Here is a 15,725-nt window from a genome sequence, read left to right on the forward strand (position 1 = left end):
AGAGCAGAGGTCACGGGGGGTGGCGTGGGGAGCTGTGTCTTCTGGGGTTCATGGACCAGGGCACATTGGGGGGGGGGGGACCTTTGTGTTACCATGACAGTGATACACGGGGGGGGACACCACACTTCAAATATGGTCTTGAAAGACATTAGGGCCAGGGATTGAGTTTATGTCACCCAAACATGGAAATTTAAAGGGGTGGTGAGGATGTGTGTGTGTGTGTGTGTGGGGGGGGGGGGGCTCTTAGGGTGAATCTCAGTAGTTTAAATTTGCTGACAGCCTATCGCTGTCAGTGACGCCAAGGAGAAGTCACATCAGAGTATTTATACGCATCACGAGTACATAACAGTAGCGAGTTCTCTCACTCTCAGAATGGTGACTAGCGCTAACAATTAGCGCTTTGTGCCATTTTTTATTTTTTTTTGGTCAATAGCTGCCCTGCGGTTGTGACCAGGGCAGAGTGGGGTAGAGTGGAGGGAAGCTCTATCAGCACAATGACACCCATTAACAGTAAAAAAAAATAAAAAAGTATACACTGACCACAAAACAACACCACTGGCTCGCTAATATCACTCCATGACTCAGGGCTTTGTTGTGCGTGTCACACTCCGTGTGTGTCACAGTGCACAGACGCTGACTAGTGGCAACTAGATGGTAAAAAAACAGTTCTAAACAGAAGGCCCTTTTCTCTTTCCGTAGACTCATCAGTCCTCACACCCGCACACTGCCGAATTGTGTGAATGAAGTCCCTAACTGTAGTCCCAGAACTATATATGACCCTGGGACATACTAGATACCATTGCCTGCCATTGTGCCCTTGAGCAGGCCACATAACCCCTTACAATTGCTCTAGTGGTGCTGCACCGTGGCTGGCCCATTGCTACCAACCCCTCGGTGTGTGAGTGTCTTTGGGGGGGTTTGGGTTGTGAGCATTAAAGGCACATTTGTTTTGTTCTCTGTAAGTTAATTGACAATAAAGTACATATTATCTTACATGTGCGTCTCTCGCTTGCGTATTTCTGCACAAGACTGATACCCTCTAGGTGAATTGGCAGTGAAAGAGATATTTGTTGAAAATGCTATTTGTTTAAGCTCTATAACTAGATCAGATTTGATATTGGGACATCGATTGATTTGTATTGGCCATCAAGTGGCTTGGGCTCCCGAGTGGCGCAGCGGTCTAAGGCACTGCATCTCAGGTGTCACTACAGACACACAAATTCAATTCCAGGCTGTATCGCAAACGTCCGTGTATGGGAGTCCCATAGGGCGGCGCACAATTGCCCCAGCATCGTCCGGGTTTGGCCGGTGTAGGCCGTCATTGTAAATAAGAATTTGTTCTTAACTGACTTGCCTAGTTAAATAAAAAATATATGCGATTTCATTGTCACAAATGTCGTATTAACTTCCTGGAGGCCAAAAGTCGGAAGAAAGAGCAATGACATCCAGTACAAAAAAATGCTACATTCCCCCCCCCAAATGAACAAATGCTACATTTCCCCCCCCCAAATGAACAAATGCTACATTTCCCCCCCCAAATGAACAAATGCTACATTTCCCCCCCCAAATGAACAAATGCTACATTCCCCCCCCCAAATGAACAAATGCTACATTTCCCCCCCCAAATGAACAAATGCTACATTTCCCCCCCAAATGAACAAATGCTACACGTCACAAAACAGTTCAATCCATTAGGTCGAAGTATGCGGGCAGCATTTCCTGCTGTTCCACTGTTTAAAACGGGGCATGGGGGGGGCTGAGCCACTGTTTAAAACGGGGCATGGGGGGGGCTGAGCCACTGTTTAAAACGGGGCATGGGGGGGGCTGAGCCACTGTTTAAAACGGGGCATGGGGGGGGGCTGAGCCACTGTTTAAAACGGGGCATGGGGGGGGGGGCTGAGCCACTGTTTAAAACGGGGCATGGGGGGGGGGCTGAGCCACTGTTTAAAACGGGGCATGGGGGGGGCTGAGCCACTGTTTAAAACGGGGCATGGGGGGGGCTGAGCCACTGTTTAAAACGGGGCATGGGGGGGGCTGAGCCACTGTTTAAAACGGGGCATGGGGGGGGCTGAGCCACTGTTTAAAACGGGGCATGGGGGGGGGGCTGAGCCACTGTTTAAAACGGGGCATGGGGGGGGGGCTGAGCCACTGTTTAAAACGGGGCATGGGGGGGGGCTGAGCCACTGTTTAAAACGGGGCATGGGGGGGGGGCTGAGCCACTGTTTAAAACGGGGCATGGGGGGGGGCTGAGCCACTGTTTAAAACGGGGCATGGGGGGGGGGCTGAGCCACTGTTTAAAACGGGGCATGGGGGGGGCTGAGCCACTGTTTAAAACGGGGCATGGGGGGGGCTGAGCCACTGTTTAAAACGGGGCATGGGGGGGGGGGCTGAGCCACTGTTTAAAACGGGGCATGGGGGGGGGGCTGAGCCACTGTTTAAAACGGGGCATGGGGGGGGCTGAGCCACTGTTTAAAACGGGGCATGGGGGGGGGCTGAGCCACTGTTTAAAACGGGGCATGGGGGGGGGGGCTGAGCCACTGTTTAAAACGGGGCATGGGGGGGGGGGCTGAGCCACTGTTTAAAACGGGGCATGGGGGGGGGGGGCTGAGCCACTGTTTAAAACGGGGCATGGGGGGGGGCTGAGCCACTGTTTAAAACGGGGCATGGGGGGGGCTGAGCCACTGTTTAAAACGGGGCATGGGGGGGGGGGGCTGAGCCACTGTTTAAAACGGGGCATGGGGGGGGCTGAGCCACCTTAATGTGAGAAGTGCTTGACCGGGAGCTCCACAGCGTCAGGCTTTTATGTTATTTACAGCAGGCCTTTCAACATCAGGTTACCTGTCTAATGTAATGCTATTATCTAGATGTTCCACTCCTCCACTCTTACGCTCTCTCACGTGGACCTCCACCAGAGTGCAATCATCCTAATGTGATGGGTGTGTGTAGTGGGTGTGTGTAGTGTGGGTGGGTGTGTGTAGGGGGGTGTATGACAGAGCGAACGAGAAGGAGCAAGAGGCATAGAAAGAACGTGTCTGTGTTTCAATCTGTGAAAGTGTGTGTGTGCCTGCATCTGAGTTTGTTTGTACTGTACTGTACGTGTGTGTGTGTGTGTGTGTGTGTGTGTCCAGGCAGGGCCACACACAGATGATGGGGAGTGCGATGGTCGAGATATAGGCCAAGATTTCGCCGTGATGAGATAATCCTGTTTTATTGGACAGTGGGGGAGAGTTTTGGGTCAGCTGTGCCGTCGCATGTTCTTTGATCCCGGCGTTCATCAAAGGCTTTGACTGTTTAGGCTCTAATAACAGCAATTTAGCCCACACGAGAGCACAGTTAGTCCCCCAACATGGCAACCCTACAGAACAGATGGGTCAGACGGGTTGCCAGACATGAAACAACCCATTTTTTAAATTAGATTCCCCCTTCTTCAAAAGGGAGCAAGCTTAGGGCATTGACGCATCAGATCAGCATTTCTTTTCAAGAAATGCCAAGGCAAATCTCTCTGCGTTTCTTGAAGAAATACACGCCTGCATTGAAATAATATTCAGACAGTTGCGCACGCACAGACAAACACACGCATAGACAAACAATTAAACACACCCACACACACCTATACCCACACCCAAACACGAATCGGGTGTGTATTGAAAAGCGAGCGAGAGGTGAGCGATTCAAAAAGAGATGAGGATGACTGAGTGAACAACATCTACTTGCCACACAAACAATTACCCCGTCGCCATGTTCCCAGTTGACCTCTTCAAGACACACATTTAGATTGGCGCTCCAACTCCTCCAAACAGCGCGTCTTCATGCTTTCAGCAGACCTATGACGTTTCACCATTTTAAACTCCTCTCTGAAACCTTTGTGGCTCAATATAATTAAAATACCGAATTCAATTTAGCACGCAGGCTATTCCCAATGGCTATATTTAACAGCTTGTGCTAGGCTATATGTCTCCCTGTGTGGTGAATTATATAACTAGGGGTATGCGTCACGTGAAAATCGAATTTCTAATGACTTTTTACGAAAAATGTTATCTCTAGTTTCTATAATATTGTAGCGATCCTCGCTAATGAGCCTACGTTATAATTCCCTCAAGTAGGTAAACCCTATTGCATGTTTTCCTTTCACACAAGTGACCCGAGTTCTGTTACCCCTCCATCCGTTTGCCATAAAGAATTGAAATGTACCTTATGGGGTTCTTAACCATTGGCTTGTGTGTGTGTACCAGGTGTTCCTGGGCCCTAATGGTGAGGTGGAGGAGTATGCCGTCGTCTCCATCCAGGCCAACACAGCCATCAGCTCTGACCTGGTCCTGGATCAGTCGGAGGAACACCTCTTCATCATGACCTCCACCATGGTACAGTACACTAGGCTGGTCCCAGAACTGTTGACGCTGTCTTAACTCTCTCGAGTCATTGTCTCACTGTGTTTCAGTTGAATCCCACTTCTGACGCCAACAGTACACCACGTCACAACTTAAGGCTTCCCCCCCCTCTCCCTTCACACAGGCACAGTGGTCAACAAGTGTCTCTCATAAAATACTATTTTATAGTTTTATAGCAGCATTTCCCAAACTCGGTCCTGGGGACTCCAAGGGGAACAGGTTTGGGAAGCGCTGGTATATAGTTATCTCATTCCACAGCAGCTCTTTTAGGCCTGAGGACGAGGTTACATTTATAGTAATGACTTAATCCACAGCACCAATAGGCTAAGACTAGGCAACATTTTCACCACATTGCCAACTATTCTTTGAGCTACCCAGTAAGTGGTTACGTGTGTGTGTGTGTGTGTGTGTGTGTGTGTGTGTGTGTGTGTGTGTGTGTGTGTGTGTGGTGTGTGTGTGTGTGTGTGTGTGTGTGTGTGTGTGTGTGTGTGTGTGGGGTAAAATGAGTTACCTTTTGGCTCGGTTAAGAGCCGTGTCATCATTGGACATAACATCATGATGAATATTCCCTGTTGTTTTGTTGCGGTCACAGCTGCAGAAGAGGCCAGTGGCAGAGTGCCACGAACACCTGCACTGCCAGGCCTGTTTGTCGGCCCACGACCCCTACTGTGGCTGGTGTGTCCTGGAGGGGAGGTGAGCGGCTCATTCGGAGTAATCCAATGGGATTGACGTCACAAATGACTTTTTATTGTCATGTAATCTGGTACATTTGAAGTAATCCACACAGTTCTGTCTCTGGCTAAAGGGTTGACCTATCAAACTAGAGCCCAGAGTTTTCCATTGTCAGGTCAAGCACACTGGGAAAAACTCCAGGGCATTGCAGATGCTCAACACAGTCAGAGAATGTATTTGTGGTACCACTCGTACTATGAGTAACGATGCAGTAATGAAGAGCATTATCTTTCTCTCTCTCTCTCTCTCTCTCTCTCTGTCGTGTTCTCTGTCGTGTTCTCTGTCGTGTTCTCTGTCGTGTTCTCTGTCGTGTTCTCTGTCGTGTTCTCTGTCGTGTTCTCTGTCGTGTTCTCTGTCGTGTTCTCTGTCGTGTTCTCTGTCGTGTTCTCTGTCGTGTTCTCTGTCGTGTTCTCTGTTTTCCCCAGCTAATGTTATCAACTCGCCTAGTTTTCTATCCTCCTTCCACATTTACTTCATTTTTTCCACTCTATTTCTTCCATCAACAGTGTGTAGCTGGTCCACGCTCAAAAAGGAGATTTCAAGGATTCTTAGTATTTATTTCATTCGGGGTTAGGTAGATGGACAAACGTTTCGGCCTTCGTCGGCGTCATCGCCTCTTTGCGCCCCCGGTTCCTCTGTCACTCTTCACTCTCTCCCTTTCCCGTGTTCCCATTCTCCCTCTCTCTGTCCCTCCGTCTCCCACCCTCCCCTTGCCCTTATAACCTTCTCCTCCCTCTTCCCCTCCTGTCTCCGTCTACATCCTGCCTTTTTTTATAGAGATACGATACAGAGGTCATAAGGTGTCTGTTACGGTATGATCTGATAATGTAGCGTGTGTGGTATTGTGTGATGATAATCGGTCGTGTGTTTAGGTGTGGCCAGCAGTCTCAGTGTTCACACAGGGCTCAGCCGGGCCAGTGGCTGTGGAGCTTCGACATGGAGCAGCAGTGCCTCACCATCCAGTCCCTCAGCCCCTTCAACATCAGCCGTGAGGAGAAGAGACGTGTACGTGTGCGTGTGTGCGCGAGCGCCCTCTGTGTGTGTGTATGCGTTTGATTGCGTGTGTGTCCACGTACATGAGTATGCGAGCGCATGCTCATAGACAGTGCATTCCTTTATGTCCACACTGTACGTGGTAGTTAGTTTTAGCCTGGCTGACATAGTGTTTGCTCGTTTGACTGCTTCCAGTGTCACAGCAAAGATCAGAGATGGTTATCAGACTCGGCGCTAGCTGCCCCTGTCTCAACATCTAGTAGAAACCCAGTATAAATCATGTATTAAGTGATCCGGCTTTGGACAGTTTTACAGATAATTCATGTAAGTTGATGTATATCGTCTGACATTGGGGATTAATAGTGGAAGGGAAGGGTGTCCAAGTAAACATGCAAGGCATGACCTTGGGTGCATCTCGTCTCCTCCGCTTTATCAGCGCCGATATGAAATCGGGGGGGGGGGGGTGAAGGTGATATGGTGGATTCTTCTTGAGGATTTCCTTTTTTTTTATCTGCTCGCATCAATATGGTGGGAGGGAGGGGGCGAGGGCGAGTTTGGACTATTGAGATGCTGCTTGTCAGCGATGACAAAACTCCTCGAGGGAGACTCGATCTCTCCTCTGTTTCTCAGGCCTTCAACGACATCTCTGTGAAATCCAGATAAATCCAGATCTTACCAACCTTTTATCGAGTTCAAACCAGTTCTATCCAGCCAAGGTCCAATTTAGTGTTCCTTGACTTCCTGAATTTAGTTTGAAATGCAGATCCGCTCTTGCAGAGCCGAGCCAGCTCGTTCACGCTCTCTCTTTCCCTTTCTCTCACAACCTCCCCCTCTTCTCCCTACCTCCCTTAGATTGCTCTATCAGTCCCGGGCCTGCCCATCCTAGAAGAGGACACCTCGTACGCCTGTTACTTCCATGACACTGAGAGTCCTGCCACCGTCACCGACACGGGCGTCACCTGCCTCTCCCCCGACCCCCACAGGGTGCCAGCTGTGCCCCCTGGGCAAGGTGAGTACCAACGGGGTGAGATCAGCGTGTACTGGGCATTCAGCATGCATCTCCATACTTTTTGTGTGTGTGTGTGTCAGCGTGTGGCGTGTGTGTGTGTGTTGCCATACAGGCCGATCAGCCTCCAGCGCCACTCTAGGCAGCGACATCCTATGTCCTTGCAGAGCAGATGTGTGTTGCAGCCCAATCCTCTTTGGCTCACAGTTTACACAGCAGGGAGTAATCTCCAACTCCGCCGGTCCGGGTGGCGGCTATAACTAATGATTTTAAATTCACGCAACAATACAGCCTCTTCTATCTTTTTGTCTGAGATAGTCTGCGACGGTTCGGTTGCGTGCTTGGAGCCGTCGATTTGTTTTAGTTAGTCATTTCGGAGGAATTATGGGGATTAACTGTTAACTATCGAGCGCCGATAAAACAAGCAAACACGTATACGCTTGCGCACACACACACACACACACACCTTCACACATCAGGAACTCCTCTCCCCTCCCCTCTCCTTTCTCCCCTCCATCCCTCCCTCTATCCGTCCACTCTTTTTCTCACCCCCTCATCTCTCTCTCTCCCCTTGGTTCCCATGAACATCGTTCCTGGAGCAAGGAGGTTTGTTGTGGTTCTCAGGCCGTGAGGGTTAGGTAGTAATGCCCGTCTGCCTGGGGGTATTAGTGAATAGACACACACAGGGGGGATCCACTGATCCCACAGGTATTACAGGGAGATCTGTGTGTGTGTGTGTGTGTGTGTGTGTGTGTGTGTGTGTGTGTGTGTGTGAGATCTGCGTGGGGTTCAAATGGGATCTTGGGAGTCCAGCCCTACTCACATAATGTATCGTGGTTTAGTTCATAGTCTGAACCATTAGTTCATTAAGCAGATGCTCTTATCCTGTGATTAGGATAAGGAAGATCAGCTTGATACTTTGAAAATGACTCAAGATTGTATTAAGTGAAGTGATACAATCCAATTGCATGGACCCAGCTCCCGAAAATATTTCCGTGCATGGGCTAGTGTGTGTGAGGGAATACACGTCTGCAATATTTATATGCCAGCGTGTGTGTGTGTCTCTGTCTGTCTGTGTGTAGGTGTGCGAGCGTGTCTGTGTGTGTGCAATCAGTGCGCTTCATACTTCACACACGGTGGGCCCCACAGACCTGAACTCCTCCCTCTGCACTGTTTACGTCTGGGGGCTTTGGGGCTGCAGATGGATTTTATTACAGAGCTCTGTTATGGCTCTCCACTTGGCCAAGCGTACTCTCAGGCGCTGTCCCAAATGGCACCCCATTCCCTACATAGTGCACTACTTTTGCCCAGTCCCCATAATGCACTGAATTGGTAATAGGGCGCTATTTGGGGGTGCAACGTCTCACTCTCACGTTCTCCCCTCCTCACACTGTTTTGAAGACGTGGTCAGACCGACAAGGCCAAGTCTCTCTCTCAAATCTTCCCGAACAGAGTAGTTTCAGAAAGCTTGGCACGGTGTTCGGGTAGGGATCCTGGGCAAGTGAAACACAATGTTGCTTCTGATTTATCGTTGTTGTCTTTTCTCTTTCTCTCCGTTTCGCTCTCTCCTCAGAGTTTGTCACGGTCACCCTGTCCCTGCGCTTCGGTGATGTCGTCGTCACGGCAACAGATTTCACCTTCTACGACTGTACCGCAGTCAAGCAGCTGTCTGGGAGCGTGCCGTGAGTTGGCCCACCCCTCTCCCTCTTTTTCCTCCTCTTGCTCTCTTTTTTTTCCCCTCCCCCTACCTCCCTCCCTCTCTCTCTCTCTCTCTCTCTCTCTCTCTCTCTCTCTCTCTCTCTCTCTCTCTCTCTCTGTTTCTCTCTCTCTCTCTGTTTCTCTCTTCATTTCGAAATCAATTTCTGCCCTTCTGCCCACTTCAATAGGGGTCTCTCTCTTTCTCTCTATTTTTCTCCCCCTCTTCGCCCATATGGGTTGATTGACCTGTGTCTGTTGGACCTCTGTACTGCACCACTGGGAACCGCTTATAGCGTCTTCCAATCCCCACGCTCCATTCCAAACCTATTCTAAAACCTATTGTACTCTCCTTTCCCACTCACTCACTCTCAGGAGAACCTGTGGTTATTATGGCTGCAGGCACCTTACCCTTGCCCTCCAAATGTGGTGGTCACATGCCTCCTCCGCTCTCAAGTCTGGTTGATATTAAAACCACATCTCCGAGACATCTCCATATATGGCCTGCAGGAAAACTGTCTGCAAGTGTGAACGGACGCAGCTAGAATAGGAGTAGGAGCCACGTTTCTTCAGAGAGCAATTCAACATAACCGTCTTCGTAATCGTCCATCAGGTGTTATCAATCTGTTCGACTTTTTTGCTTTCTGCTTTGCGTGTTTTATTCCCTATTGATAGTGATAGTTGCAAACTTCACACTGGTGCAAAACCCTTATTAGCAATGCATTGGATACAGTCGGTGTCAGAAGCGGGATACCTGGAGATAGGAGTGCCTTGTCAAGCTCTAATGTCTAGTAATGCCCGTATTCAGTTGGATAGAGGGCACGCTTGACCACAAAAGACTGATGGCATGGGCGGTGCCATGGTGAGCACTCTATCAATCTCTATGATGTTAGCACATACACTCACTCAATTACCCCTCTATCTCCTCTCGTCTCCTTTCCTTGTACATGGTTCAGAGCACTCTGACAAGGAACCAGCGACCGCCACTTTATTCAATTAAATGAATTACCTTTCTTTCTTTTTTTTACCACTGGCCCTAGATTGCCAGCAATTGGATTGCACTGTTGGCCATGCTTGTTCTCGCTCTTCCTCTCCCTCCTCCCATTTTTTCCGTCGTCTCCTATCATTTTATTTTCTAACCTCCTTTCTCCTTTCACTTTCTTTCTCTCTATACCCCCCCTCTGCTTCTCTCTCACTCTCTCACTCTCTCTCTCTCTCTCTCTCTCTCTCTCTCTCTCTCGTATCCAAATTCCCCTCTCATTCTCTCTCTCTCTCTCTCTCTCGTATCCCAATCCCCCTCTCACTCTCTCATTGCAGCTGCGTTAGTATGGTCACTGATTCCTCCACTGTTCCTCCTCTAGTTGCCGTGGCTGCGTGTTGAGTCGCTGGGGCTGCAACTGGTGTGTCCACCAGCACACCTGTACCCACACGCCCACCTGTGACAAGGGGGTCATCATCTACAACGAACACGTAAGTCACACACAGCGACCAATGGTCAGTTAGCTCGAGGTCAAACAGCATGCTATGCCGCGTTCTGCAAAAAAGGAACCGCCAGCCTGTCTATTTTGTTGACTGTAGAAGTAATGCAACCTAGTGTTAAGGCTGGTTGGGGCCTATCAGTTGTAGCCGGTTGAGCGAAAGAAGGTCGCTAATGAGAACACAAACTGTCGGGGAGTTGTTAATAACCAGACACTCATTTTCTCACTGCTCCTCATGTCCCAAAACCAAGCGTACATCAGATATAACTAATAATCATCTCCATTTTGCATGTGTGTCGCCAACCAAATGCATGAGATGTGTCCTCGTTGATGGTAACACTGACAACGTTCAGGAGACGTGTTTCACATCCAATTTGGGTTTTTCAGTCAACTTATGAGTTTGTTTATTTCTGTCTCACCCTCTCCCCCATGTCTTCCCCCTTTACCCCCCTCCACCACCCAGTTTAAAATCCCCACCTCGGCTCCTCCCACAACTAATGCCGTAACTATAACAACGACTTCCCCATCCACGACTGTGGCCCCCACAACAGCAACTGTGCCCCCAACAACTACAACAGCTACCGCCCCCCCAACAACGACGACTACCACAATTACAACAACCATCGCCACGACGACAACAACCGAAGCCCCAACCACCATAGCTACCACCGAGGAGCCTCCGACAACAACCCTTCCTACAACCGTCCCCACAACCACCACCCCAGAGCCCACTACACCGCCCACCACTGCTATGTCGACGGAGGCCCCCGCCACTCTTCCCCCTACAACGTTAGTCGAGGCTACCACGCCCAAGCCTGAGACCACCACCAGTGAAAAAGAGGAGCAAACAACCACAGGAGAGCTCTTTGCAGAGGCTGAAAGTGAAACTGAAGGCCCTGTGGTTACCCCTGGTGACATGGAGCTCGCCGCGGAAACCGAGGTGGCGACAGTTACGACCGAAGACGAGCAGCCGTCCGATGATCTCGCCACCCTAAACCCCCTGGTATTCCCCCCCGAGACATCCCCATTGGAAGTGGTCACCGCGTCCCCCCCTCAGGAACTGGACGAGGCTTTGACTCTGGCCAAGCCCCCCATGGAGGTCCAGCCCACCACTGGCAGCTACCCCTTCCCGACCCCCTTCCCCCTGTGGGAACCGGCCAACTCTGAGCCCACCTTCCACCTAGACCTGAAGGGAGCCCACTTCCCTACTCCGCTAGAGCCCCTCCCCCCCACTGAGGCGGAGGGCCAGGGAGCCGAGCCGGAAGTGTTCCTCTGGCCCATGGAGGAAGTGGAGCAGGAGACGGAGGGCACAGCGGCGGAGAACGACACCAGCGTGGCGTTTTCGGCCACCACCGTGCTTTCAGGGGACGGCGAGGCTGCTGAGCACTCCCCTTCGGCCTCTGCCTACCCCCGGCTCCTTGACGCCGACTCAGAGCTGGACTACCAGTACGACTCGGCCGACATCTTCCTGCCGGTGAGTTCGAGTTCCCTGGAGCTTCCATGGCCGCTGTGGTCCCAGCTCTTGACTGGACAGCTCTCTAGAATCCCACTTCTGACACCAATTGACAGAATCCCCGATGTCCTTTTATCCCCTTGTTATTCCTCACTGTGTTTTGATTTCGTTGTTGACCTTGCTTTGGAAATCGACCTGAAAAAATGGCTGCATCAGCACAAGCTGGAGCAGTTGCTTTTTTGTGAATTCTTTCATACGTTTTATTGTTTGTTAGACCATTCTAATAGTCCAGTATTACATCAAAAAGCCTATAACATCCTTATCACTTATAACTGTCCATTTCTTATGGGTTGATGGGATTTTCAGAAATGTGCGATAGCTTGTGTTGGTTGGAGTGTGTGTGTCCTTGTGAGTGTATGTATCTAACACAACTGTGTGTTGGGAATGTAGGGGGACGAGGGCTCCTATGTGAGTTGGGGCTCGTCTGCTTGCCCCTGCGTGGAGAAGGTCAAGGATTCGCCTCTGTTACCAGTCAGAGTAGAGAGGAAGATCACGCTACTCGCCCGAAACCTCCACCTGTACCAGGTAAGACACACACACACACACACACACACACACACACACACACACACACACACCCCTACTCCGGGGTTCTGGGGCAATTACAAAAGTCAGGGTTTCATTTGATTTTGGGGAAGTTATCTATTAACAAATGCTCCTGTTGACGTTTAAACCTGGCTTGTGTGTGTGTGTGTGTGTGTGTGTGTGCGTGCGCAGGACAGAGACCTGGACTACGAGTGTGTGTTGGTGATCGAGGGCCGTACAGTGGTGGTGGATGCCTATGTGGAGATGGACGAGATGAACCCGTCTCTCTTTGACATTACCTGTCAGCTGCACCAGGTCAGACTCTATCCCGTACTCACTCACTGCCAGTTTGGATGAAGATTTAGTTGAATCTTGTCAGTGGCTTTAATATGTCTCTGTTCCAATATCCACACTAGATGACCTAGAATGATGAAATATATTGGCGTGCATTCTAAGGGGTATGGGACTTTGGATTTTCCCTATATGATTATGATTTTATTCATGGCTTTGTTATGCGTAAACACTTTAAAGGACCACTTTGGATACAAGAGTCTTAATACTTTCAAGTGATATCCTCTGGGTCCACATTGTACACTTTGTTGTATATGTCTGTTACCCAAAATAAATTCAATTCAATTAAACACTGCTGACACTGCAGCCAACTGTAGTTTTTTACTTTCTGATCAGTTATATCCCCTTTTTTTCCTTTTTTTTATCCCCCTTTTTTTTTAAATGAAAATGTTGAAGTTTCTATGGTAACTTTATTGACATTTCTTTGGAAACTTCAATACTCTATTGAAACTCTGTCTGTCTCGCAAATAGTCAACCGTTTCCTTTTGTAGTGCACTCTAAAGGGAATAGGGTGCCATTTGGGACACACGCTCTGACTCGAAGTTTCTATGGAAACTGCAGTACTCTTGCCGTTTCTATGGAAACTGTAGTACTCTTGCCGTTTCTATGGAAACTTTAATGACTCATTCTCGCTGCAGTATTCCTACTCTGCCCCGGCGGAAGAGTACAACGCCATGGTGTACGTGAAGAGGCGGGACACCTTCCACGTGGACAGCGCTCACGACCTGTATGGTGAGCCCTGGCGTTAGAGCACTGAGGAACACCTGCTGCCAGCCCAGACAGCTGTTGTTGCTCTCAGCCATAACAATTTTTTTTTTAACATTTTCTATTTCACTTCTGTATCAAACATATGTGGTCCAGAGAGACCTGGTAGCATGAGTGTGGTCGTGTGATGTTTTTTATCGTGCCGTGTCTTCTGTTTTTGTACACACACATGCATGCGCAAGCACTCACGGACACACACTCTCTCCCCCAGTGACTGTATTCCTCTTCCACTCACTCTCTAACATCTTTCCCTCACAGACACTCCATCAACTCCAGCTCTAAACTCATTCAACACACTGTAAACTCTCACACAATCTGTATAACTCTCTCTCTCTCTGTTCCTCGCAATGTGTAACTGTACACTCAACATGTACATTTTTTCCCTCAGCACTCTACAACTCTCCTACAGAGACTCATTTCAACTCAACTGTCTAGTTTAGTGAGTTGACTATAGTTTGCCTCTCTCTCCCTCCCAGTGACTCTGTACAACTGTTCAGTGGGGCGTTCAGACTGTAGCCGGTGTCACACGGCGGACCAGAAGTACGGCTGTGTGTGGTGCGGAGGGGGCCAGTCCACCTGTCTCTACGGAGACTCCTGCAGCGAGCCTATCGAACAGACCTGCCCCGCCCCCGTCATTCATGCCGTGAGAATCCCCCCCCCCCCCAAGTCAAGAGTTCAACGCTCAGGACTTATTATTGCTCATTGATTTACACTTAGTAACACGTTTTAACACTTGAACTTGAATCCTCCTGTCATTTGGCTCATCAAGCATTTTCACTGTCAAAAAAAGTCAGATGTGATAGGGCTGATGTCAACTTCTGGACTAACTTAGTTTTCTTAGTTTTTCACAATTTGCTCAGTTTATCTTCACTATAATATTTTATAGTCCTATACAGACATGAGTTTTATATATATATATATATATATATATATATATATATATATATACACACATTCTCTCTCTATATATATATATATATATATATATATATATATATATATATATATATATATATATATATATATATATATATATATATACACATTCTCTCTCTATATATATATATATATATATATATATATATATATATATATATATATATATATATATATATATATATATACTGCTCAAAAAAATAAAGGGAACACTTAAACAACACAATGTAACTCCAAGTCAATCACACTTCTGTGAAATCAAACTGTCCACTTAGGAAGCAATACTGATTGACAATAAATTTCACATGCTGTTGTGCAAATGGAATAGACAACAGGTGGAAATTATAGGCAATTAGCAAGACACCCCCAATAAAGGAGTGGTTCTGCAGGTGGGGACCACAGACCACTTCTCAGTTCCTATGCTTCCTGGCTGATGTTTTGGTCACTTTTGAATGCTGGCGGTGCTTTCACTCTAGTGGTAGCATGAGACGGAGTCTACAACCCACACAAGTGGCTCAGGTAGTGCAGCTCATCCAGGATGGCACATCAATGCGAGCTGTGGCAAGAAGGTTTGCTGTGTCTGTCAGCGTAGTGCCCAGAGCATGGAGGCGCTACCAGGAGACAGGCCAGTACATCAGGAGACGTGGAGGAGGCCGTAGGAGGGCAACAACCCAGCAGCAGGACCGCTACCTCCGCCTTTGTGCAAGGAGGAGTAGGAGAAGCACTGCCAGAGCCCTGCAAAATGACCTCCAGCAGGCCACAAATGTGCATGTGTCTGCTCAAACGGTCAGAAACAGACTCCATGAGGGTGGTATGAGGGCCCGACGTCCACAGGTGGGGGTTGTGCTTACAGCCCAACACCGTGCAGGACGTTTGGCATTTGCCAGAGAACACCAAGATTGGCAAATTCGCCACTGGCGCCCTGTGCTCTTCACAGATGAAAGCAGGTTCACACTGAGCACGTGACAGAGTCTGGAGACGCCGTGGAGAACGTTCTGCCTGCAACATCCTCCAGCATGACCGGTTTGGCGGTGGGTCAGTCATGGTGTGGGGTGGCATTTCTTTGGGGGGCCGCACAGCCCTCCATGTGCTCGCCAGAGGTAGCCTGACTGCCATTAGGTACCGAGATGAGATCCTCAGACCCCTTGTGAGACCAAATGCTGGTGCGGTTGGCCCTGGGTTCCTCCTAATGCAAGACAATGCTAGACCTCATGTGGCTGGAGTGTGTCAGCAGTTCCTGCAAGAGGAAGGCATTGATGCTATGGACTGGCCCGCCCGTTCCCCAGACCTGAATCCAATTGAGCACATCTGGGACATCATGTCTCGCTCCATCCACCAACGCC

At 49.1% G+C, this 15,725-nt stretch overlaps 1 protein-coding gene across 6 annotated transcripts in view; it reads left to right on the top strand.

The window, feature by feature from the left end:
* The window catches only part of LOC106565257 (plexin-B1), a 122,257-nt gene that overhangs the window by 84,231 nt on the left and 22,301 nt on the right, over positions 1–15,725 (top strand). For 5 of the 6 annotated variants that reach the window (XM_082959012.1, XM_082959014.1, XM_082959013.1 and 2 more), the window contains 11 exons: positions 4,233–4,361; positions 4,981–5,081; positions 5,993–6,131; positions 6,966–7,122; positions 8,693–8,801; positions 10,176–10,284; positions 10,756–11,766; positions 12,196–12,330; positions 12,523–12,645; positions 13,320–13,413; positions 13,923–14,089. In XM_082959012.1, coding sequence (XP_082815138.1) covers positions 4,233–4,361; positions 4,981–5,081; positions 5,993–6,131; positions 6,966–7,122; positions 8,693–8,801; positions 10,176–10,284; positions 10,756–11,766; positions 12,196–12,330; positions 12,523–12,645; positions 13,320–13,413; positions 13,923–14,089 — 2,274 coding nt within the window. The remainder of the gene's footprint in view (positions 1–4,232; positions 4,362–4,980; positions 5,082–5,992; positions 6,132–6,965; positions 7,123–8,692; positions 8,802–10,175; positions 10,285–10,755; positions 11,767–12,195; positions 12,331–12,522; positions 12,646–13,319; positions 13,414–13,922; positions 14,090–15,725) is intronic. The other variant, XM_082959017.1, reaches the window with a different exon arrangement.

Source organism: Salmo salar, chromosome 12 (genome assembly GCF_965601325.2).
Source record: "Salmo salar chromosome 12, fSalSal1, whole genome shotgun sequence".
Lineage (NCBI taxonomy): Eukaryota > Metazoa > Chordata > Actinopteri > Salmoniformes > Salmonidae > Salmo > Salmo salar.